Source organism: Diospyros lotus, chromosome 5 (assembly GCF_014633365.1).
Source record: "Diospyros lotus cultivar Yz01 chromosome 5, ASM1463336v1, whole genome shotgun sequence".
NCBI classification, from domain to species: domain Eukaryota; kingdom Viridiplantae; phylum Streptophyta; class Magnoliopsida; order Ericales; family Ebenaceae; genus Diospyros; species Diospyros lotus.
This window is the reverse complement of record NC_068342.1, coordinates 12,035,948-12,061,469: the sequence shown is the minus strand read 5'-3', so window position 1 is coordinate 12,061,469 and position 25,522 is coordinate 12,035,948. Positions and strand designations below refer to the sequence as shown.

At 38.5% G+C, this 25,522-nt stretch overlaps 1 protein-coding gene across 2 annotated transcripts in view; it reads right to left on the bottom strand.

The window, feature by feature from the left end:
• Positions 1–12,593, bottom strand: part of LOC127801076 (nuclear pore complex protein NUP62) — a 41,234-nt gene extending 28,641 nt beyond the window's left edge. The window contains exon 1 of one of the 2 annotated variants that reach the window (XR_008022949.1): positions 11,095–12,593. Coding sequence is in view for 1 of the 2 variants with exons in the window: in XM_052335916.1 (XP_052191876.1) it covers positions 11,095–12,472 (1,378 nt within the window). In the remaining variant the exon portion in view is untranslated. The remainder of the gene's footprint in view (positions 1–11,094) is intronic. The other variant, XM_052335916.1, reaches the window with a different exon arrangement.
• Between the last annotated feature and the right edge of the window lie 12,929 nt (positions 12,594–25,522).

Below are 25,522 nucleotides of genomic sequence, written 5' to 3'. Positions count from 1 at the left end.
GTCGTAGATTGAACAAAGCACCAATCACATCATAAATACGAGTGATGTCACTCGTATACAACTCATGAGCTCGACTCCATAGAGCACTACACTCACAAAGAGGTCGAAATATAGACATCAAAGTTATTGCAATTCTTTGCCACAACAAAATGAGTAACTGTGCATCCACTTGTCACCAAAGAGATTAATTTCCCACAGGAATAGATGAGATGGTCGTTGATAAATGAGGTCCAAGAAACCAAATTTCAACCGCAAATGACCAAGCCGAATAATTTTGGCCACTCAATTTCTCCATAGTAATAACTAGTGCCCGAAAAATAGAGAATAGTCACAGTTGTGGACGTGGTGGAAAGGCTTGTGGATGTAGATGAAGACATGATACAGACAAAACAACCTGTTGTTCTGGCTGACTAAGTCTGGATCTGAACTAAATATATTTGAAGTAGATTGGATAGGTATAGCAAATTGGAACCAGATCTGTTGTCGAATCTGAAGCAAATTTGTACCCGATAAAATACCGGAGGGAGCGCACAAAAAGCGAAGAGTCACCAGAACTGGAACAACGGCGTATCTGGGATTGCAAAGCTGGGAATCGCCGAATCTGGAAGCACGATCGGATCTAGGCACGAAGAAGCAACGATAGCGGTCGAATCTGGAATCACGGCCGGATTTGGGCGCGAACAGTGGTCAGATCTAGAAGCACAGTCGAATCTTGGCGTGAAGAAGTAATGACGGCAGAACTAAGCGACTGCATGATATAGGTGGGTGGATCTAGACAATCACAATCTGGACGGATCTAGATGGCAGTGGTAGGGGCATCAGTCAGCGGCGACAGGCATCAGTCAGCGACGACGACAATGATGGCGATGGCTGGGTCTAGGGTTGGGTTAGGGTTTGAGGCTCTGATACCATGTTATGTGAATAAAAAATAATGTGTATTCAACTCAAAGTGTACAATACAAGTGTATATATATACATACAAATATTTAAAATTAATTACATTAATATTCCTTATTTATCTTATTTAACAAATGCAAACCAACCAACACTCTTTTGGAGAGAAATTAGAGCCAAAAGGCCACTTAGAATGATCCACCAGTAGACTGTGAACAATACCAACAGCTAGTTGGTAAGCTAATATATCTATCTCTCACAAGGCTTAATATTGCTTTTAGTGTTAGTGTGATTATCCAATTAATGCATACACCTACAAAGCAACATCTAGAAGCAACCATGTTCTAAAGTATCTCAAAGGAACTCTAGGTAAGGGAATTTTGTTTAAGAATAGTGAAAATCAAGATATAGAAAGGTATAGAAAAGCAAATTAGGTTGAGTCAATGGAAGATAGCAAATCTACAATTGGTTATTGCACTAGGTTATGGGGGAATCTTGTGACATGGAGGAGCAAGAAACAATCTGTTGGGGCCAAAAGCAGTGCTGAAACAGAATACCAAGCAAATGCTCAAGGCTTGTGTGAGTTCAAGATTGAGAGACTTCTAAAGGATCTAAATATACCAAGAACATATCATATGAAGTTGTACAATGATAGCAAATCAACAATAAACATCGTTCACAACCCTATACAACATGATCAGATGAAACATATGCGTATTAACAGACATTTCATCAAACATGAGATGGACTCAATGGTGTATAACCTATCCTATGTCTCAACAAAAGATTAGGAAGCTGACATTCTTACCAAATACCTATCCAAACTAGCATTTGAGTTCTTAGTTGGCAAGCTGGGAATTATTGATATTTATTTACCAGATTGAGGGGGAGTGCTAGAAAAATTAAGAACATGAGATGACCAAAAATTAAGAGGTAGGGTTGTTAGGATATTTTAAAGTTAAAAGGAGATAAGAGATAAAGGATAAAACTCAGTTTGTGATCAAGTTGTTGAGGATAAAGTTTTAAAGTTAAAAGAAATAAGAGATGAGAAGATAAAGCACCAAGAAAGAAGGAGATCACACAAATAATCCTATCAAAAAAATCCAATGTTCTAAAAGGCGCTAGTAGAAAATTTAATATTTTTTTTTTCTTCATATATTCTTTCATTCCCCCACCCCCTCAAATTTTAACGCGTTCTCACTTCCCCCCTAACCAAAAATTTCACAGTGCTCTCTCTCTCTCTCTCAAACATGCCTCCTCCGAGCACATCGTTGCCCCCGCCATTGCCAATCAGACTGTCTGCCTCCTCCGAGCACATCGTTGTCCCCCACCATTGCCAATCGAACCGTCTGCCTCCTTCGATCACATCGTTGCCCCCCGCTAATGCCAACCAGACTGTCATTGTGTTACCACGGGTAAGTCTGAAGGCTGTTCCAGTCCTTGTCCAGTGGTGGCAGCGACAACAACGGAGTCGGGCGACCCAGGCCGATGCGGCGGCAACGATCATCACTGATGGAGTCGATGAAAGGTCTCGAGCCTAATCCACGTCTGGGCTGCCAAGGCGACGCCTCGCCGCCTTGGCCGCATCAACCACCTAGGAGCCACCTGAGCCTAAGGGGCCGATTTGGAGGAACTTGCGTCGACCAGGAACCTTTTAGAACTAGCGCCTCTCCGCCACCTAGGCGACCGCCTTTTAGAACACTAGAAAAATCAAATTCAAAGTTGTTTGATTTCATTTATCATGTATTCCTATATTTTAGGAAGAGATTAGATTTACTCATGTATAAATACCCCATTTGAGATCAAAGAATGGCAGGAAAAACAGTCATCATTTTAGTTAAGTCTCCTCCCTACTTGTTATAAGCTCTTGAGTACAACATTTACAAGTACCTGAGCAAATCTTTTTCAACCTCAGGTTAGTTTTGTTCACAAACAAAGAAACACCAAAAGGGTGTTTTACACTAAATTCGTTTTATATCATCATTTTTGGTCACTCAAAAATTGAACCCCCCACCCACTCTATTAAAGCTTTTATTACAATGGCAAGATTTGCACACTTTCACCACAAACCTTTCAAGTTGCTCTTTGTTTCTCTTCATTTCCCTGTTCCCCTCCACAAAACTGTGTTCCACCATCTTCCACCAGATGTCCCTTTCACTCACTAAAAGAAGTTTTCTGATAGAATTCACAAAAATGATAGAATCGCACAATCAAAACAATAGGAATCTCCAATTACAAAGCTATGAACAAACAAAAAAGAAACAAAGATTGGCCTATCCGAGAGGGCCTTCTCTCCCACAACTCCTTCCGAATTCTCCAGCTCCTTATCTCTCCCTTTTCCCTGCCTTTTATATGGATTCCCTAGTCTATTGCAATAACGTGAGTTGGTTATTCTCCCCCAATCGAATGTAAGTCTTCTGCCCTATGTTTTTTTCCTTAACTACCCTACGTCACCTTCCAATTTACGACGCTGGTAGATGTGACGAACAGGGACCCTACATGAGATTCACCTTGTCCTAAAGGTGAAACTCAGGAAACTAATGCAATATCTGATGGTACGACTCCCAAGGGTGGCAACCCTTCCATTAAATTAGAACATTAAGGCCCCTCAAGTTTTTCCCTTTGCCAGGTCTTACCCCCAATAGGAATTCTGGTTCTACCACCATCTCTAGATCTGAAGTTAACTAATCAAGGATTGTGGAAGCCACCTGCAATGCTCCCTCTGCTTTACGTAGCTGGGAGATGTGAAATACGAGATGGATGGCACTAAAGAGTGGAAGAGAAAGCTTGTACGCCACCTTCCCAATTTGTTTCTCCACTGCGAAAGGTCCATAAAACCTTGGTGATAGCTGTTCATTTGGCCTGGAAGCCATGGTTGTTTGTCCATACGAGCGAATTTTCAGATATACCAAGTCTGCTATCTCAAACTAGATGTCCCTCCTCCTCTTATCAGCCATGTGTTTCATCTTTGTTTGAGCTCGCAACAATTGGGCTTTTTAACTCTTCCAGCATCAGATCCCTTTCTAACAATTGCTACTCCAACCCCGAGATGGCTGTGATGCCCTTCTCAAATCGCAGTAGTGGGGGAGGTTCGCACCCATAAACGATCTAAAAGGGAGTTAGGTGGGAGGAAACGTGGTAGGAAGTATTATACCAATATTTTACCCAAGGAAGCCAACTGTACCACGCTTTAGGTGTAGAGGAGGCAAAATATCTAAGATATGTTTCCAAAGTCCTATTAAGGACTTCTGTTTGGCTGTCAAACTGTGGGTGGTAGGTTGTACTTCTATTCAGCTAAGTGCCTTGTAACCGAAATAGCTCCTTCCAAAAATGGTTGAAGAAGACTTTATCTCCATCCGAGATGATAGAGTTGGGGATCCCATGCAACCAAACAATTTCCTTGACAAAGACGCCTGCTATACTGGCAGTTGAAAACAAGTGCTTCAACCAAATAAAATGCCCATACTTGCTAACACGATCCACCACAACCAAAATTGAATCCATTCCTCTAATTTCAGTAGCCCCTCTATGAAGTCCATCAACACATCCTCTCAAATTTGATGTGGAATCGGAAGTAGTTGAAGCACCCCCACAGGGGAAAGAGCCACATATTTGTTCTGTCGGCACACAGAGCAGTGACGGACATACTAATGGATATCTTTTTTCATCCCTCCCAATACACATTGGCAAATATCCGTTTGTATGTCTTCAAAAACCCGTAAGTGGCCTCCAATGTGTCCATCATAACCTTCCTTCAGTACAAAGGGAATCAATGTCGAACCCGAGGGAAGAAGCAACTTCCCTCTGAACAGTAACTGTCCATCCACCCAAGAATAATCCGGCTTACTTGACGGGTCAGTTAGGAGCTCTCTGATAATCTGTTGAAATTTATTGTTTTCCTCCACCCCTTTTTCAAGTTGATCCAACTATACCACTCGAGGAATGGTCAGGGCCATTAGTGCGACATGGGAGAGAAGCCAGGAAAGTGCATCAACAACACAATACTCCAAACTGGGCGATATTGGATCTCAAAATTGTAGCCCATCAATTTCACCACCCACTTCTGACATTCCAGGTTGACCAGTCGTCGTTCCATCAAAAATCTTAACTTTTCTGATCAATCTGGATCAGTGTTCTAAAACGCATTAGGCGCTAGTTGGGTGCCAACCTAGGGCCTAGCAAGCCTAAGAAATATGCCTAGGTAACTATAGAAAATGGTTTAGAATACATAAGAATATGCTACTTGTAAAAAATGGCTTTAGAATACATAGGAATATGTTACTTGTAGAGAATGGCTTAGAGAAGGACGGGGTTTATAGAAACTTTTATTTCATTTTTTATTTTTTTCATTCTTTTCTGAATACTACTTTAGCATTTTCTCTCTCTCTCCCCCCCTACTCGAACACCCCCATTTTTCCCTTGGCCCCAATTTCATTCTTTTATGAAATCCTCTCTCTCTCTCTCTCAAACTCACATCCGCCGATCGCACCACCGCCCCCCGCCAACGCCGATCGGAACGCCGTCGCCCCCACCCAGCCGAGTACAAAAACTCGCCGCTACTAGAGAGAAATCGAAGAGACGATTGGCGATGGCGACGTCGATGATGAGAGAGAGAGAGAAATTGGGGCCAAGGGAAAATACTGAACACAAATCTAAACACACAAATCAAGGCCAAGAAAGAAATCGAGGCCAAGGTAAGTTTGTAAGTCTTTGAAAGTTAGGCGCCGCCTAGGCGTCAATTGGGCCTGATTGATCGGACCCAGCGCCTAGGATGCTAATTTGCCTATATTCACGGCAGTGCCTAAGCGGCCCGCCTAGGCCGCCTTTTATAACATTGGTCTAGATTATGAATTTCTTCCACAATAAGTAATGTTGCCACTTCTACACCGCGAATACAATAGCTATCAATTCCCTCTCATAGACCAACTTATTCCGACAATTGGGATTAAAGGCATGACTAAAGAAAGCAAGCAGTCTATGATCCTGCATCAATACAGCCCCGAGTCCATGCCTAGAAGCATCCCACTCCACCACAAACAAGCTCCTTCAAAAAATCAAGTAGAGTGAGTATAGGTAGAGATGTCATGGCTGCCTTAAAGGGCTGAAAAGCTTGCTCAATGATTCATCCCAATAGAAATTTTTTTTCCAAACACGCTCTATCAATAGCCAAGCTAATTTCCCGTAATTCTACACAAACCTGCGATAATATTTAGTGAGCCCCAAGAAACCATGGAGTTCTCAGAGTGAGCGAGGACTAGGCCAATTCATCACTGCTTGAATCTTTGAGCTGTCAACGGCCACCCCCTGTTGCGAAATGATGTACCCCAAATATTCAATCTCCAATTGTCCAAGCTGACATTTTTTAGCATTAGCATACAACCGGTTCTCGGCTAATATCCCCAACACACAACGTAAGTGATCATGATGTTCCTTCACCATTCTATTGTATATCAAAATGTCGTCAAAAAACACGAGAACAAACTACCTCAACTACTCTTTGAAAATCTCATTCATCAAGGACTAGAAGATGGCAGGTGTGTTTGTTAATCCAAAAAGCATCACCATAAATTCATAATGACCCTCATGCGAGTGAAAAGCAGTTTTTAAAATATCATCAAGTGTGATACATATCTGATGATAACCCGATTTCAGATCTAACTTAGAAAATACTACAGCCCCATTTAATTCATCCAACAGTTCTTCAATGACTGGGATTGGGAATTTATCGGGGATAGTTACCTTGTTTAAGGCCCTGTAGTCCACGCAAAATCTCTACCCACCGTCCTTCTTCTTGGCCAGCAACACAGGACTGGAAAATGAGCTAATGCTCAGTCTAATTATCCATGCTGCCAACATCTCTCGAATAAGCTTTTCAATCTCATTTTTTTGGAGGTGAGGAATAGCATTAAGGTTTCACACTCACCGAAGAAATCCCAGGTTGTAGCGTGATAGTATGATCCCGCCTCCGGTGTGAGGGCAATCCACACGACTCATCAAAGATGACCTTAAATTCTGCTAACACTTCCTACAGATTGTCAGGGACCCTTGCCTCTATTACTTCAGCCATCAAACTTCCTAATTCCAGAAGCACTCTTTCCCCACCTTCACGAAATGACTTCATCATCAACTTCAAGGTCACTAACGTTTTGTTGAGGCTGGGATCCCCATGCAATGTGATAGTCGTGTCCCCCACTCTAAACTTCATAATTAAAGAACCCCAATCCACTTGTCTCCCCAAGTGTGGCTAACCACTTCATCCCAAGAATAACATCGGTGCTTCCTAGTTCTAATGGCAGGAAGTCCTCGACTACCTCCACATTTTGCAACGACAAGGTCACTCCCTTATTACATGCTCCAGCCCCCTGTATCTCCATGCCCAAGCCCATGATCACGTCGTAACCTCAAGTTTGTGTCCATAATAGCCCCAATTTCTACACTAGATCTGCTACTATGAAATTATAGGAAGCTCCACTATCGATTAAGACCACCACTTCCAGGCCTTCTATTGTCCCCTTAACCTTCATCGTTTGTGGAGGTGTTAGCCCCACTACTAAATTCAATGATAACTCCACCTTGACCGTGTCTTCCAAATTGTCAGAATTTTCCAGTGCCTCGACTCACTCCATTTCTTCTTCTTCTTCCCTCTCTTCTTCATATATGACCATCACTCGTAACTCCTTGTTCTTACATTTATTATTAAACTCGAGAGCACTAGAATAGCAATTAGACCAAATTGAAACACACTTGCGCACACACAAATGACACAGATCAATCAAGAACAGCAAAACAGTAATGGAAATACAAAAAAAAAAAAATCAAACCACACAGATACAACAAAACTTTATCCTAATTCAGATCATTCCTTAGAATGACCATGCATCCAACCTTCAAACCCCTTGGGAGCAACCTTCCTTTGAATTAAAATGAATCAGTACACAACCTATCACACGAGTACAATTCTTGATGTTGCCAAGATTACAAAGAGTTATTGATTTCTAGTCTTTCCTTTCACACAAAATTCACTCGTTTAAATCATGCATGCCAAACGACTACCCCCTACCCCTTATTTATAGACTAAGAGGGCGGATAAATATATACAATACAACAGATTTACATATTACCGATTTTAGCCCACCAACTAAATGAATTTCCATTGGACTCATACCGCCTAACTAAACCAGTCGCTTGAAAAATTGATTGCTTCATTGAATTCTAGGCTTACTTAAGGCAAACATTCTAACATTTATGCCCAATAGAGTACTTCTCAACATAGTGAAAACATAATCCCTTCGCACGCTTTGCTTGCAGCTCACTTTCACTCAGTCGTTTGAAGGGTGGGGTGTTCCATTTTTCGGTGGCCAACAATTGGGAGGGATTAGTTTGGCCAACAACTGTAATTTTGGGAGGATTCAAAGGTGGAGACAAGGGAATTCGCTACATATTAGGGGTCAGGGTTGAGGCTGTCGTCACCTTACTTGGGCTATAACCCAAACGGCTTCCTTGGAGCACTTGATTCTTGTCCTAAATCCTTTGGGCCATATCCATGATGTTCTCCAGACTAGCGAGCCTTAACACTCTGATTTCAACCCGTATCTCCAGTTTGAGCCCATTAATGAAATGCCCCTCCAAAATAGCTTCGGGCATATCCTCAATCGACGATGCTAACATCTCAAAGCAAAGCCGGTAGTCATTGACAGATCCCTATTGTCGAAGATCTAGGAATCTCTCCTCTGCAGAGCCTTCTTACATAGACCAAAACCAATTCCTCAACAACCCTTTTAGCTCCTCCCAGCTTCCTCGTAGTTCCCTTTGTTCCCACTGGAACCACAAAAGGGCTCCGCCTTCAAATCACAAGTCGCAGACTCCAATTTCTGAACCTCTGTCAGTTGGTTTATAACATAGTATCACTCAGCCATGAAAACCCATCCATTCAAATCATCACCTTGAAAATTGACATTTCCAAGCGCCTACAGAGTGTCTCTTGTCACCAGATTCCATCAACTCCACTGCCTACTTCACCACTCCTCCCTCTTGTATCCGGTGACAACTCAATTGTTAAGGAGGAATCAGGATGTTTGTATTCCCCACCGCACTTTCCCTTCCTCTCTTTTTCTTGCTCTTCCCATTTCGCCATCAAGAGATTGAACTGGTCCATCATCACTGCCATGTTCTTCTGACTTCTCAATATTTTGCACATTCTGGAATTCAGTTTTCATCAATTCCAATCCCTCCTACAAGCCCTCCATGTGCCCCTCCATCTGTTGATTGTAACTTTCCAATCTTCACTCCAGCTCACCCACTCTTTTAGAGACGATCACCCCCATGGATCAGTGCTCTGACACCAAAATGATAAAATTCTCACAAAAATGAAAGAATCTCACAATCAAAATGATAAGAATTTCCGATTACAAAGCTATGAACAAACAAAAAAGAAACAAATATTAGCCCATTAAAGAGGGCCTTCTCTCCCACAACTCCTTCCAAATTCTCCAGCTCCATCTCTCTGCCTTTTCCCTACCTTTTATATGGATTCCCTAATTTGTTGCAGTCGCATGAGTTGGTTATTCTCCCTCAACCAAATGTGACTCTTCTGCAGCTGTGTTTTTTTCCCTTAGCTTCCCCTGCGCAACTTTTCAATTTACAACGTTGGTAGGTGTGACGAATAGGGGCCCCATCATTTTCCAATCAAAAACTCATCTCAAACAAAAATCTCTTCTCCAACCAACAATTATTCAGAGCAAAAACCATTTCCCAATAAATAGCCCCTATCTCAAACCAAAATCTCTAGTCCAACAAAAAAAAACCTTGGAATTCCAAGAAGAACCGTAGTCATCAAGCATGAAACCTGCGTCCCTTCTAAGAAAAAGATACAAAGCAATACACCATGTGATGTAACACATACCCAAATAGCTTTTATGATGGTGTTACAAAAAAGTGTCGTCCTAATGAGTGATCTCGTCAGACAAGTGAATTGGATTCTGGCAGATGGGCCAGAGAAAGTGTCTGCCACAGCAATTGCTGAAAGGCAAGCATTGACAAATTTCTCAAGGAGGTTGAGATTGGATAGGGGAGATTTTAGTAACATAAAGACAAGGATTAGAGGAGAGCTTTGGTGTTCATGGAGGACAAACAAGCATTTTATCTCTAGGGCTTCAAGCAGATTTTGCCATTCCTCTCTCATTAGATCAAAATGTATTCATTTCATTTCTCTCCACAACCTTGATTTTCCAGTTTGGAAATTGGGACAAGTTGCTTACAATAGTTTCAAAGAGTAATTAAAAATGAAAATCCCAACAATATTTTTTTGCAAACCCAAGGATTAGCTCTCTGTACATCTGACTTAGCTATTTTTTCCATTTTTGTTTCTCTCAATGCATTACTCTGCTGAAATGCATTTCTTTGCTTGCAATGTCATCAAATCCATTTCTTGAAGATGACTCATTAACAGATAAGGAGACCGGCAATCAATCAGTACCACCCATATAGGAAGAAAGCAAATACCAAAACCTATCAAACTTAAACTTGCCAATACACACTAGGTCAGATGGAACTCTTTGTTTCTACTCGCAGCTCATTCATCCCATACCATGGAACCACCACCTACTGCTCAACGAGACAAATTCTAGGCTGCAGGTCAAAATCATTGCATCATTGCTAACACCAACCCTTGAGCTCTGTATCTCCATCAACCTCTCCCTCTTAACAGTTAACATCAATACTACTTCAGAGAAACATGATAGAACAAGAGTCACCTGAGGCAAATGGGAATCTAAAATGCATAAAAGACAAACATCAAACCTCTACGAAGTATTATATTTTTGTGACTATCTGATTACTGTAACTATGTAATGAATACATCTCTCCCCTTGACAAACAAGAATCCAGTATATGATTTGTCACAGGTCACATGACTTCAGCAGACCACCCAAAATTATTATTTCTATTCTTCCCAACATCCTTACAAGCTCATTCAATCCTAATCAACATGGATTAACTACTATTCATGCTCGGCTGAAAACCAATTTAGCTAATAATAGAAGAACAACAACAGGAAATTGAAAATAAGAATTGCCAGAGTGGCTTGCTGTTGCTATAGACGAAACACCCAGGTATCTAATCAAACCACCCTATGCTAAATGACGATCACAATTCAAAGTAACTAATCAAAATACGCTAACAGGGAGAATGCGATGAACTCACCAAACAGGGCGGCAGCAGAGGTTGTTTGCGATTGAACTGATGAGCCAGGGGTTGGTGTTTTGGTAGGCAGCGAGAAACTTGGTAGTGAACTGGTACTGCTTGAGGAAACAGCTGCGCCGGTGATACTAAAACTTGGGAAGGAAGGAGTAGAGGGGGCTGAAGAAACGGCCGTGGTAGCAGCTGTCGACGCTGCAGCTGATGATGAAGAACTCGCACCAAAAGTGGGAAAAGCTGGCACTGGAGCAGACGAAGCACTAGATGCAGCAGAAAATGAACTCATCGTAGCTGCCAGAGTAGACCCACTGGTGGTTGTCGTCACCGTAGAAAACAATGGAGAAGTAGTTCCGAAACCTAATGACGGTGGCTTCCAAGCGGGCAAGCTTGTAGATGTGGCTGTGCCTATGGACGCCGCACTGGCAGTAGAAGAAACGGTATTTCCAAACCCAAAGGCAGATTGAGAACCAAAAGACACCGAAGTCCCAACCGAGAAACTGGATGACGCTGTTGAAGATGAACCAGTAGAAGGCGTTGAAGAAGCAGTGCTAGTGGATGCTGAAGTCGCAATTTCCTTTGAAAACGCTGACGCGCTTGGGAATGAAAATGCAGGTTTGGACAAGGACGAGAAAGGGGAAGAAGTAGATGTAGCCGCAGAAGACACAAACAAATTAGGAGTAGCAGTGGCAGCAGAGGACGAAGGGGAAGACCCAAATAGCGGAGAAGAAAAGGCCGAAGTGGAAATAGCAGACACCGAGCCCGATGATGAAGCCCCAACCAAGTTTGAAGAAAATAAAGAAGCAGTAGAAGCTGAAGTTGAGAAGGAAGATCCAAAAAGATTTGACGAAAATGAAAACGCAGCAGAATTAGAACCAGTAAAAGCTGAACTTGAAGAAGAAGTAGAAGACCCAAACAAGGTTGTAGTAGTGCTTGGAACCGAACCGAAAGAGGAAGACCCAAAAAGGTTTTTCGGGACAGCACTGGAAGGAGCAGATCCGACCAAGCTCGAAGCAGCGAACGACGCCGAGCTCGAAGAAGCCTCTCCGAACAGATTCGAAGTCCCAAAAGCAGCCGACGACGACCCGCCGAACAGCGGCGTGGAAGCGACGGAGGAGGGGACCAAGGCGGCACCGGTTCCGAACGAAAACGCCGGGGCGGGAGACGCCGAGGAAGTCGACGCTCCAAATCCCATGGAGGGCGCGGCTGAGGATGAGGGAGCAAGTGAGAACGCGGATGTCATCGAAGATGAAGAGGAAGCAAGGGGGAAGGAAAAGGGCGAAGAGGAGGCGGAAGCGCTTGTAGAAGAGGAAGACGAAAATGCAGAAAAGAGAGTTGAAGATGAAGATGGAGATGGATTGGTGGGGGCGGAGAAGCCCGACGACATTGTGCCCCTCTCTCCGTCTCTCTCTGAAATTTTCTCCCTCCTTTGCCTCTAGTGCGAGGGTTTTCAACTTGGGGGGTTTGAGGTTTCTGCGCAGTTGGGGTTTTCCCAGTGTAACGACACGCAAAACCGGAAACAGTGAATCGGATGCGGGAGAGAGCCGCCCGGCCCGATCCTATCCAGAGGTAGGCGCGCGTGCCGTGCATGTCACTGTCAATTGCAATTTTACGGGCAAATTGTCTCTTGTGCTTTTGTTGTTTTTAAGAAAATTTTATAAGCTCAACACATATTTTTTCTCTTTTATTTGTATTTTTATTTAAATTTTTATTATTTTAATTTACCACTTTATTATAAAATTTTAAACCAATTTAACTTTTATATTTTGACATTTTTTATGTAAATACTAAAACTTTTCGATATTTCGTTTATACCCTTAAATGATGTATTTTCAAGTCAATTTAACTTTTTTTCAAGAATAATATAATGTGTTATTAATGTATCTAATATTTGTATTGATTAAACATATAATAAAATATATAAATACATAAGTGTTGTGTTAAATGTCAATTTAAAGTGTCTAAATATTATTTTTTTGTAAATAATTGTTTTAAAAATATTTTCAAACTTATAAATTAAATAAATAATTATATAATACTAACTTTTTTTCAAATATAATTAAAGAATAAAGCATTAAAATACCAAACAAAATTAGAGAAAATTTTAAAAATATATTATTTGGACACTTTAAAGTGACTTTTAATGTGGTATTTTTGTATTTATTTCTTTTGTTGTATGTTTAATCAATAGAGTATATTTTGAATTGTATGGCACTTTAAATTTCTATTTTGATTTAAGAAAAAATAATATTCAAAAATATATTTTTAATAACTTTAGTTTATTAATGATTTTCAAAACAATTTGTAAAATTCCTTTTATATATGTAAATTGAAAAATCTCATACTCGTATAATTTTTCAAAACAGCTAAGTATAGCTTTTGGTTTCAATTGATAAAGAATTATGAAGTCTATAAATATATTTTTTTTTAAATTATAGAACTTCAAGCTCATACACTCTTATATACTTCTGTCGACGTTCGTAATTGGTCAACAGAGATTAGTTAGGCCGCACTTGTATGGTAGATCTGAGAGATAGATAGTGAAGTATCCAGTTGGTTTTGTCGAGCGGACGGCCTGTCCTGCAAGATACTCCAAAGCTCAAGTTAGTGAGCGAGTAAGCAAAAAATATTAGGTGTTCTTCTGTTAGTCGTTTTTTGAGTACATACATCTGGCCCTTAAGAGGGTTGGTTGATATATATATCAACCCGAAAGCTTTCTTGCTTGCTCCGTACGTGTAAAGGCGATGGGATGGAGTAGCCGGTGGGGATGTCTACCATGGTGAGGTGCCGATGAGACCCTCATTAATGAGTATGCGATCTCCGATTAATGCAGATGGGATCTCCCATTAATGCGGACGAGATCCGAGAGGGGCATCTCGAAATCCGGTTGCGACTGTAATGATGTTGTTGCCAGAAAGCCAGGATGGGACTGGCGTGGGCTGACAAAATAGGTCGTGAGAATGGGCCTAAGGGGTCTAATTAGGGCGTCCCCTGGCTGTCCGGTATGCCGCAATACGCGCTTCTTCTGTGATGCGAGCTAATGAGCTAAGGCGACGGGTTATGAAGATTGTTGGGAACTTGCCCAGAGTGTAGCGAGGGGTTGTTAGAATGTGTCAAATAGTTATAGGTGCTACAGGGAGCTCGCTTGGCCCCAATCTTTGACCCCGAGCTTTAGCACTATCTGAGCTTGCTTTAACGAGCTCAGTCTAATTTGTTGGGTCCCGAACGTTCGGGCCGTATCATCATGTTGGGTCCGGCCCGCGCAAAGCAAAGCGAGAAATAGCCGTAATAACTTCAAAATTGAAAACTATAGTTTTACATAAATAGAGCTTGATGTAAAATATTTGAGAAAATTCTACTAAGTACAAAAACACTTTTGTTAAAATAACTATATGTATTTTTTGAATTTTTTAAAGCAAAGTATTCAAATATTTTTTTAAACATTTGTCATCACCTTCAATCAAAAGTAGATTTGTCAATCAAATACTATTCAGTATAATTTTCAAAATATTCAAGTTCTCAATCAAGTGTCTCAAAAACCTACTTGAGGATATTTTGCAAAGTTATGTTTTCTTTAAGCTCAATCGAGTATAATGTGTTATTAATGTATCTAATATTTGTACTGATTAAACACATAATAAAATATATAAATACATAAGTGTTGTGTTAAATGTCAATTTAAAGTGTCCAAATATTATTTTTTTGTAAATAATTGTTTTAAAAATATTTTTAAAATTATAAATTAAATAAATAATTATATAATACTAACTTTTTTTCAAATATAATTAAAGAATAAAGCATTAAAATACCAACACAAAATTAGAGAAAATTTTAAAAATATATTATTTGGACACTTTAAAGTGACTTTTAATGTGGCATTTTTGTATTTATTTATTTTGTTGTATGTTTAATCAATACGAGTATATTTTGAATTGTATGGCACTTTAAATTTCTATTTTGATTTAAGAAAAAATAATATTCAAAAATATATTTTTAATAACTTTATTTTATTAATGATTTTCGAAACAATTTGTAAAATTCCTTTTATATATGTAAATTGAAAAATCTCATACTCATATAATTTTTCAAAACAGCTAAGTATAGCTTTTGGTTTCAATTGATAAAGAATTATGAAGTCTATAAATATATATTTTTTTTAAATTATAGAACTTCAAGCTCATACACTCTTATATACTTCTGTCGACGTTCGTAATTGGTCAACGGAGATTAGTTAGGCCGCACTTGTATGGTAGATCTGAGAGATAGATAGTGAAGTATCCGGTTGGTTTTGTCGAGCGGACGGCCTGTCCTGCAAGATACTCTGAAGCTCAAGTTAGTGAGCGAGTAAGCAAAAAATATTAGGTGTTCTTCTGTTAGTCGTTTTTTGAGTACAGACATCTGGCCCTTAAGAGGGCTGGTTGATATATATATCAGCCCGAAAGCTTTCTTGCTTGCTCCGTACGTGTAAAGGCGATGGGATGGAGTAGTCGGTGGGGATGTCTACCATGGTGAGGTGCCGATGAGACCCTCATTAATGAGTATGGGATCTCCGATTAATGCAGATGGGATCTCCCATTAATGCGGACGGGATCTGAGAGGGGCATCTCGAAATCCGGTTGCGGCTGTAATGATGTTGTTGCCAGAAGGTCAGGATGGGACTGGCGTGGGCCGACAAAATAGGTCGTGGGAATGGGCCTAAGGGGTCTAATTAGGGCGTCCCCTGGCTGTCCGGTATGCCACAATACGCGCTTCTTCTGTGATGCGAGCTAATGAGCTAAGGCGACGGGTTATGAAGATTGTTGGGAACTTGCCCAGAGTGTAGCGAGGGGTTGTTAGAATGTGTCAAATAGTTATAGGTGCTACAGGGAGCTCGTTTGGCCCCGATCTTTGACCCCGAGCTTTAGCACTATCAGAGCTTGTTTTAACGAGCTCAGTCTAATTTGTTGGGTCCCGAACGTTCGGGTCGTATCATCATGTTGGGTCCGGCCCGCGCAAAGCAGAGCGAGAAATAGCCGTAATAACTTCAAAATTGAAAATTATAGTTTTACATAAATAGAGCTTGATGTAAAATATTTGAGAAAATTCTACTAAGTACAAAAACACTTTTGTTAAAATAAGTATATGTATTTTTTGAATTTTTTAAAGCAAAGTATTCAAATATTTTTTTAAACATTTTTCATCACCTTCAATCAAAAGTAGATTTGTCAATCAAATACTATTCAGTATAATTTTCAAAATATTCAAGTTCTCAATCAAGTGTCTCAAAAACCTACTTGAGGATATTTTGCAAAGCTATGTTTTCTTTAAGCTCAATCGAGTATGGTATTTATATAATCCAGTATCTTTTTTTCTTTTTTTTTGTCAAAACGTTCAATTATATGCTTTACCATAATTTATTTTCAATCGACTACTAAGATTTCCTACTTGAGTAAGTTCTGCAAACTCTTTGTGTTTTCAAAATCAATTGAGATATTTTTCTACTATTAAAAGATCCAAGTATCTCCTTAGTCGAGTATATATTTCTCTCAATCGACTAATTTATTTTCATAATCGATTATCTATTTATTTGAATCGAGTAAAGATTTGATGAAATCTGACTAAGTCTTTGTGCTTAACTTTAATTAGGTATCAGTTATCTATACTCGAGTATATGCTTATATAAATTGAGTAAGCTTAACTTGGTAAGTCAAATGCTTAATGCAAAGTATCTCTCGCTTGTGAGTTAGTCGAGTAACAACTTGGTCTTACTTGAGTGGGGCTTATCTATAATCGATTACATGAATTGTTCAATCGAGTGTACTTTTCATTAGTCGAGTGAGTCTAAGAGTTAGTCAAGTAATTAGCACCTGATTTCAAAATTTATAGTTGTTACTCAAAAAGCTAAAAGATGACGTTTTTTATCATTAGAGCTTTAATTGTTCATTCGTATACCTTTAACTGTGTTATATTATAAAAGAATGTTAAAATATATTTATACAAATGTGCTTAACGTTAATTTATATATTAAGCATATGATTTAAAAAAAAGTTGATCGTCAATGGTCAATTCAAAGAAGTTATAAGTTGTGCAGGTCTCAATGCTAAATCCGACCATGAAGCTTCTATAAAAGGCCAAAGTATGTGATCTATCAAGTTGTTGTCGAGCCACCAAAAAAGCCTATATTGTTGACATAACCGTGGGTGCTTCTGCTCAAAAGACATAGTGCAAATCCAATAACGACAAGCTTAATTATTTTCAAGCCATTTGTCTATGCTTGAGTGAGTGATATTTCTAGTTTATCTTATATCACTCTTAAGCATTTATCTGGTGAGATTAATTGTATATATTTCTAAAGTAGTTTGGATAAGAGACTTGAGTGTTTTATTCATTCATTTTTTCAAACTCTATTTTGTCCAAAAGAAAAATAATATCATTATACATCTTATACTTTTTTCTTGATAAATCTTTACACACATTTTGTGTGAAGTTATAAAAGGTTATGCTTGCACCTTTAAAAAGCAATGTACTGGTTGTGTCTGAGCCTCTTATGAAAAAGTCTTATGTAAGAATTCCTACTTATTCTGTTAAAAGTGGAGGTTACTACTTAATTTGTAAAAGTGGGAGTTCTTACTTAGTCTATCAAAAGTGGAGATTATAGTTGAATTTGTAAAAATTATTATCCTTAGTGGATGTTTCTAATCCTTCGTGAGTAGCTGACATAGTAGGCTACGCAGTTAGCTGAACCACTCTAAAATTGTTGTGTTCCTGTTTCTGTCCTATTGTTACTTTCATTCTAATAGTATTTTTCTTTATCTGCTATGCATATGTTTGTCAATCATAAATATAGCTTAATACATTGTTATTCTAACTATCATTAAAATGTTTTGCTATTAGAATCATATGCAAAATCATATATTTCACATTTTCATAATTATTTTATAATCACCTTATTCTAAATGTAATTCTTTATTTTTATATCAAAATCATATGTATATCTTACATTCAATTTTCATAAATCATCTTTGTTTCAATTTTGTTATTGCCAAAATAAAACAATTAAAATTTATGATGTAGAGTCCATGATAGAGCTTAATTGTTTACATATTTTTATCTTAATTTTGTACTATTTTTCTTACATAAAATGTGTGTTTATATGAATTTTATATTATTTTAATTTCTTTTTATAGAAATCCAAGAAAAGAATTGAATTCGAAGATTTGAACGCAAAAAGAAAAAAATATATATTATAAATTAATTTATAATTTAATATTATTTTATATTATATTATATTATAAAGATAAAAAGGAAATTGAACTCGAGACATGAGGTATATATTTATTATATTATAAAGCTTGGAATGAAAGTTCAAATTGAGGACACTTGGGTCAGGCTAGGGCGGCCCACGCCATAGAGTGCGATTTTGTTCACCCCCTTTAACGGGGGTGAACATAACCACAATACTTTGGGGGTTAAAAGTAACAGAGAGACAGTACTTTGATTTGTACTTGGGGTTGTCTCTCTGTTACTTTTAACCCCAAAGTGTTGGGGGCTATGTTCACCCCCGTTAAAGGGGGTGAACAAAATCGCACTCCACGCCACACACACACACACACATATATATATTAAAGAGGGTTTCAATGGAATGAAAGTTTTGCAGGCCCACCAAGACGAAGGAATAAAGGATGCCCTGCACGGCACACAGTGGAGGGGATTGGAAGGAAAAAAGAGTTTGGAGGAGCCCAGAGACACGAGGGGGAATTGAAGAGCGCACATTCATCTTATCGAGATCTGTTATAGATTTGGGCAGGAAGTCCCTTTCCATTTTCTAATTTTTGTTTTATTTTTATTTAAATAATATATAGCTAAGTTATTTTAGTTAGGGTTTGGATGGATTTTAATTTTAGAATTATGTGATTATTTGTTTATTTTGATTCAAAACTCAATTATTATTTGCGTCAAGAATTTATATTGTTGCGTTTAATACTTTAAAAGACTAGCCACATTTTAATTATTTAATAATTTATGCATGACTAAGTAAATGATTGTTATAAATTAGATCAATAGGCAATATAAATCACATGCTTGAGTATGTGATCGAAAGATGATTAGCTCGTGTGTGGGAATCAAGGAAGCTTAGTGAGTTAAATCCCCTTCCGAGATTAGAGGTTTCCAAAGAACTTCATACTTATTTATTTTGTTGATATCTACTTAGAAATCTGACAGTGAAATTGAATTAATAAAGGATTAATAATACTTGAGAAAGCTTATTAATTAATTGAGGGAAATCCACCATCACATGCAAATAATTATAAAATACTACAAGGGTATTTTTGGTTTTGAATCAGAATTGAATAAATAATTACATAACCCAAATTAAATAAAATCTAAACCCTAATGCATTCAATAATTAATTTTCTCATAAAGAATTTAATTTTTCATTTAGTTTTTCTTTTTATTTATCTGATTAATTAGTTCAATTTAGGCTAATTAAAATTGTTTTAGTATTGTGTTCTAGTTCTCGTGGGATCGACACTCTTTTCATCACTATATGCATATTTGATTAGGGTACACTTGCCCAAATTAATTGTTCATAAATCACATATCAGTTCACTCGAGCTTGGGGTCGGGTAAAGTTAGGTTGCCATAAGAGAAGTTGTCTCAAGGGAGTTTGTCGCTAGTATGCTCGCTGCAAAGATTTCGCCACTAGCTATTTCGCCACAAGGTTCTGCCACAAGGCTTCACCACTAACTCTTTCGCCATAAGGTTTTGCCATTAGCTCTTTCACCACAAAGCTTCGCCACTAGCTCCCGCCATAAAGTTTTGCCACAAGGCTTTGCTACTAGCTCTCGCCGCAAGGTTTTGCCTTCGTCGCCAGGTCTCGCAACAAGCTTTTGTCCTCGCCTTTTGGTCTCACCACAAGCTTTTATCTTCGCCACTAGGTTCGTAGCGAGATTTTACATTCACCGCTAGGTTCGCCCCGAACTTTTACCTTCGTTGTTAGGTTCACCGTAAAGATTCGACCCTATTGATGCTCAAAAAATGGGTTAGAAGGCTTGCGGGAATCTTCCCATACGAAGACCTTCCAATGCCAAAGTCAATCTTGAATCCCAATGTTTATTCACAAAAACAGTAAAGATGCATTCAAAATATCTAAACTTTATACGTGGGAGCCTTTCTTGCCCTCCTACCATATTTCCTTCTCGAGTATGTTACTTTCGGGACTTGACTATTCAGCCTTGGAGTTCTGATTCTTATCCTCTGCCAAGGTGCCCTTGGAGGGTTGTTTTGGGAACTCCAATGTTCTCCCCTCGTATAGATTTGTCTCGTGTGGGGAATGTCAATGTTTGGCATTAGTTCACGTAACAAAGCAGTCACTCCCTATAGTCTTCTCATATTCTCTTCATTGTTCATCCTGAGTTCATCATTTTGTTGTTTCATCTCTTCAAAATTCTTCTGCAATAGTTTATAATCTGAGAGTAAGACTGTGGGTGGAGCTATTATTGAAGTCCCCATGGGGTTTCTATTTGGAATTAAAGACTGCCTAAAAGAGTGTTATCCCTGACTAACGGGCGCTACATGTGGGGCTTGCTTCTCTCGCCTTATCGCATATCTCCACAATTCAGCTACATGTGCTTCTCCTTGTTCTGAATGCTCCATGGCCCCCAGTCCGGTGGTATGGTTGCATTCGAGCACAGGAAAGTTTCCAGAACGCACATCGTTGTTAGGGTGATCTATTGAAAATTCTGGTATTGTAGAGTGCTCCTGATGGGGACTTTTTGCGGCTCCCATCCTAGTACGGGCGCTGCTTCAGGCGGGGTCAAGCGGGTTCGCCCAACTGTCTAATCTTGTCCTTCTCAACATCTTGCGTTAAGATTGGTTTTTTGTTACGTTTTCCCACAGATGGTGCCAAATTGTTGTTGCCAAAATACAACAATTAAAATTTGTGATGTAGGTTCCACTTGAGCTCGGGGTCAGGTGAAGTTAGGTTTTCGTAAGAGAAGTTGCCTCAAGCGAGTTTGCCCCTAGGATGCTCGCCGCAAGGATTTCGCCACTAGCTCTTTCACCATAAGGTTCTGCCACAAGACTTCGCCACTAGCTCTCGCTACAAGGTTTTTCCTATAAGGCTTCACCATTAGCTCTTACCACAAGGCTTCGCCACTAGCTCTTTCGCCACGAGACTTCGCTACTAGCTCTCGCCGCAAGGTTTTGCTTTCGCTGTTAGGTCTCGCCGCAAGCTTTTGTCTTCACCATGAGGTCTCGTTGCAAGGTTTTGCTTTTGCCGCTAGTTTTGCTGCAAGCTTTTACAATTGTCGTTATGTTTGTCACAAGGATTAGACCCTATTGATGCTCAGAAAATGGGTTAGAAGGCTCGCGGGAATCTTCCCTTGTGAAGACCTTTCGATGCCAAAGTTAGTCTCGAATCCCGATGTCTATTCACTATAACAGTAAAGATGCATTCAAAATGTCTACATTTTTCTGAAATTCTAGATCCCCCTTAGTGTTTTGTAGCTGGGTATTTATAGGGCACAATTCTCAATGGTGGCTAGTGCTGATATGTGGCGATTGATGAGTGGGTCAAATTTATCAAAAGAAGGATGAGGGGGTTGATTACCACAAAGCCACTGTGAGGCCACTCGTGGCTAGGCTTGTCGTGTGGCTGGCCCCTTGCGGCTAGCCGATGCTGGCCGCAAGGTTGGCCTTGTCACGAGCCAGCTCGAGGCTAACATTGTCGCAAGGCTAGCCCTCGCGGCTAGCACCTGCTGGTCCCAAGGCTGGCCTTGTCGTGAGCTAGCTCGTAGCAGGTTGCCACAAGGCTGGCCCTCGCGGCCAGCTCTTGCTTGTCGCAAGGCTTGGCCTTTGCGGCCAGCATTTCTTTCAAAAAAGAATTTTTATTTCTATAAAAAATCCCTAATTTTCCATGGCACAACAAGTTTTGAATAAATTTCATAAAAAAAATTCAAACATCGATTTTAAATATAAAAACTTATTTCAGATTTTCTAAGTGCATCATCATTTCTCATGTTTCAAACTATTTTATATCTTTTAAAAAATGTCTCTTATATTCTTTCTTAAATGCATACATCTTCAAATTAATATTTTTATATATAACCTTATCAAATGCCTTAAATTTTCTCAAATCACTTTTATGAAAGATCTTGTATGTTACATTCACATTCATGGTTATTCCATCCATTACTGGATTCTGTTTATAGGTTAAGAAAATATCTTTCTTCAAATAACTTTATTGCATTATAATATTCCATGATACTTTTAGTATTTTTAAAAATAGTCAAAACACCAAATTCACCCTCATCTTGGGTAATTTTTCAACAAGCTATCAAATGGCAAGATTTAATAACAAATTTCATAGTAGAATGCACACAAGTTTAAAAATACTTAAAAGATTATCTTCTTGAATGGAAGTTATTTGTAAACGGGGGCTTCAAGTTCACAAAAAAGTGAACACAAGTGTAGTCTTGATATCTTTTAACACAAAAAATGAAAGCTAGAAAATTCAAAGGACATGGTGATTCACAACTACTCCTACAACAATTTCAATAATAATATGAAGCTAAGGATCTAGAAATAATGTAATAGTTGCAAAAACTCATAAATCTGGCACAACTCTTCAAAGATTTTCAATTAATACAGGTCAATAAAACACTAAACAGTTATGTTGACGCTTTGTAAATATTAACATTGACAAAAGAAACTAGTGAAAGAAAAATACATGTTGAAACTCTTTAGAAGCCTAGTATTAAAGAACAAGAGTACTTGCCCCAAAAATTGCTAATGATTGGAGAATTTTGATAAAAAATCTTGAGAACAGGTGAACTTCTTGCTAATCCATTAGTTGCAAGACAAATCAAAATATGGACAACCAGATTTATCTTAATTGATGAGACGTTATACAAGAGAGCCTTCACAACAATTTTATTAAAATGCTTAGGTCCTTAATAAGCTGAGTACACTCTAAAAAAAAATAGACGAAGGATATCTCTTAACACAAAAATGAAAGCTAGAAAATTGAAAGGACATAGTGATTCACAACTACGAGTACAACAACTTAAAGAATAACATGAAGCTAAGGATCTAGTAATGGTGTAATAGTTGCAAAAACACATAAATCTAGGACAACTCTTCAAAGATTTTCAATTAATGTAGGTCAATAAAACACTGAACGATCATGCTGACGCCTTGTCAATATTAACATCGACAAAAGAAACCGGTGAAAGAAAAATACATGTTGAAACTCTTTAGAAGCCTAGTATTAAAGAACAACGGGTACTTGCCCCAAAAATTGCTAATGATTGGAGAATTCTGATAAAAAAATCCTAAGAACAGGTGAACTTCCCACTAATTCAATAGTTGCAAGACAAATGAAAATATGGACACCTAGATTTACCTTAATTGATGAGATGTTATACAAGAAAGCCTTCACAACAATTTTATTAAAATGCTTAGGTCCGTAATAAGCTGTGTACACTCTAATATAAAATAGACGAAGGTATTTGTGGACAACATGTAGGATCTAGAGCATTAACAGCTAATGAACTTTGGGCGTTTTTCTTTTTGCTTACATTACAACTCTGGAGAAAGTCAAAAAGTGTGATAAGTGTTAATGACATGCACTTATTCATTCTGCCCCAATTACAGCTATATAGAATATCTTCAAACCCACACCCTTTACAAAATGGGGATTAGACATCTTAAGCCCTTTCCATAAGCGACGGGCCAAATAAAATTTCTCCTAATTGCTACTATTTATTTCATTAAATGGGTAGAAGCAAAGGCATTACCCTTAATTACAAAGAAAAATGTAGAATCAACGATGTGGAAAGATGTCATATGTCGATTTGGCATATATAAAATTATCAATATAGACCACGATAAATAGCTTGATTGCAAAGCTTTCAAGACATTTTGCAAAAACTTGGGCATACAGTTAAAGATAGCTTCAGTGACATATCCCCTAACTAATGGATATGCAGAAATCGGTAATAGAACTATTTTACACGAATTGAAAAGTGCCTAGATAAAGCCAAAAGTTCCTGGGAAGATGAACTACCATCGATCTAATGGGCACATCGAACCACAAGTAGAGTCTCTACAAATGAAACATTATTCAACTTGGTTTGCGGAACAAAAGCATTGATCTGTATAGAAATTGGGGAAGAATCTCCACTGGTGGTGAATTCAATGAACAAGAGAATTATTCTTGAAAGAAAAACCTATATCTAATAAACCAAAAAAAAATAAAAATTAAGAGCAACCCTCAGAATGGTCGCTTATCCATGAAGAATAGCCAATTATTACAATGCAAGGATAAAAGTCAAACCATTAGCTAAAGAAGGTATTGTATTACGAAATGTTGTAATAACAAATATGGTTTGAGAAATAAAAAAGCTACTAGCTAATTGGGAAGGATCATACAAGACAATGATTAGACTAAATAAATGCACTCTACAAATGCTACAGAGAGGTAACATTTACAAAATATGGAATATAGATAATTACAATTTTATTTTCCTTCTATTATGTAAGAAAGTTTTTAGCGACATGTCATCATAGCTTATTTGAAAAAGTAATAAAATCATCCCTAAGCACAATCGTGGATGTAGGCAACATTTGCCAAACCAAGTAAAAATATGGTCTTGTTTATACTCTTTTTTGCGTGCAATTTGTTTAGCAAGAATAATGATGATTGACAAGTCAATATAAAGATAAAAAAATCTAAGCCTCGTCCAAATATAAATAAGTTGAAAGATCCATTATAGTAACTCAAAATTACATAATGAACAAAATAGACTAATTACAACACCCACAACATGAAGCATCTAAATAAACCAGACGTAAAAAAAGGTATTTTCTAAGGCCAAACCTTGATCAAGTTTACCATAGCAAAATGATTGTCACAATAAGAAGGCTCGTTAAGATGTTTGGGGCCACTTGCATCGACAAATGAAAGACTCATCCTAAACACACAAGGATGATCAAGACCTATTAAGATGCCCACAAATCCTCATGTTAACAAACCTTGGACCTATATGACGCACACACGAATGAAAAATTAAAGAAGCCCGTTAAGATGTTTAAAGATCACTTGTGTTAACAGACCAAAGACTCATCCCAGATACACGCAGATGACCAAGACCCGTTAAGATGCCCACGAATCCTCGTGTTAACGAACTTTGGACCCACATGGAGCACACGCAGATGAAAAATTAAAGAAAGCTCGATAAGATGTTTGGGAGAGACTTACGTCAATGGACGACCGACTCACAAACACACACAAATGAACAAGACCCATTAAGATGCGAACGAATCCTTACATTGACAAACCTTGGACCTGTATGGCGCACACACAAATGAAAAGTTAAGAGGACTTGTTAAGATGTTTTGGGCTGGTTACAACGACAAACAAAGGAATTGCCCCAAACACATGCGAATGATCAAA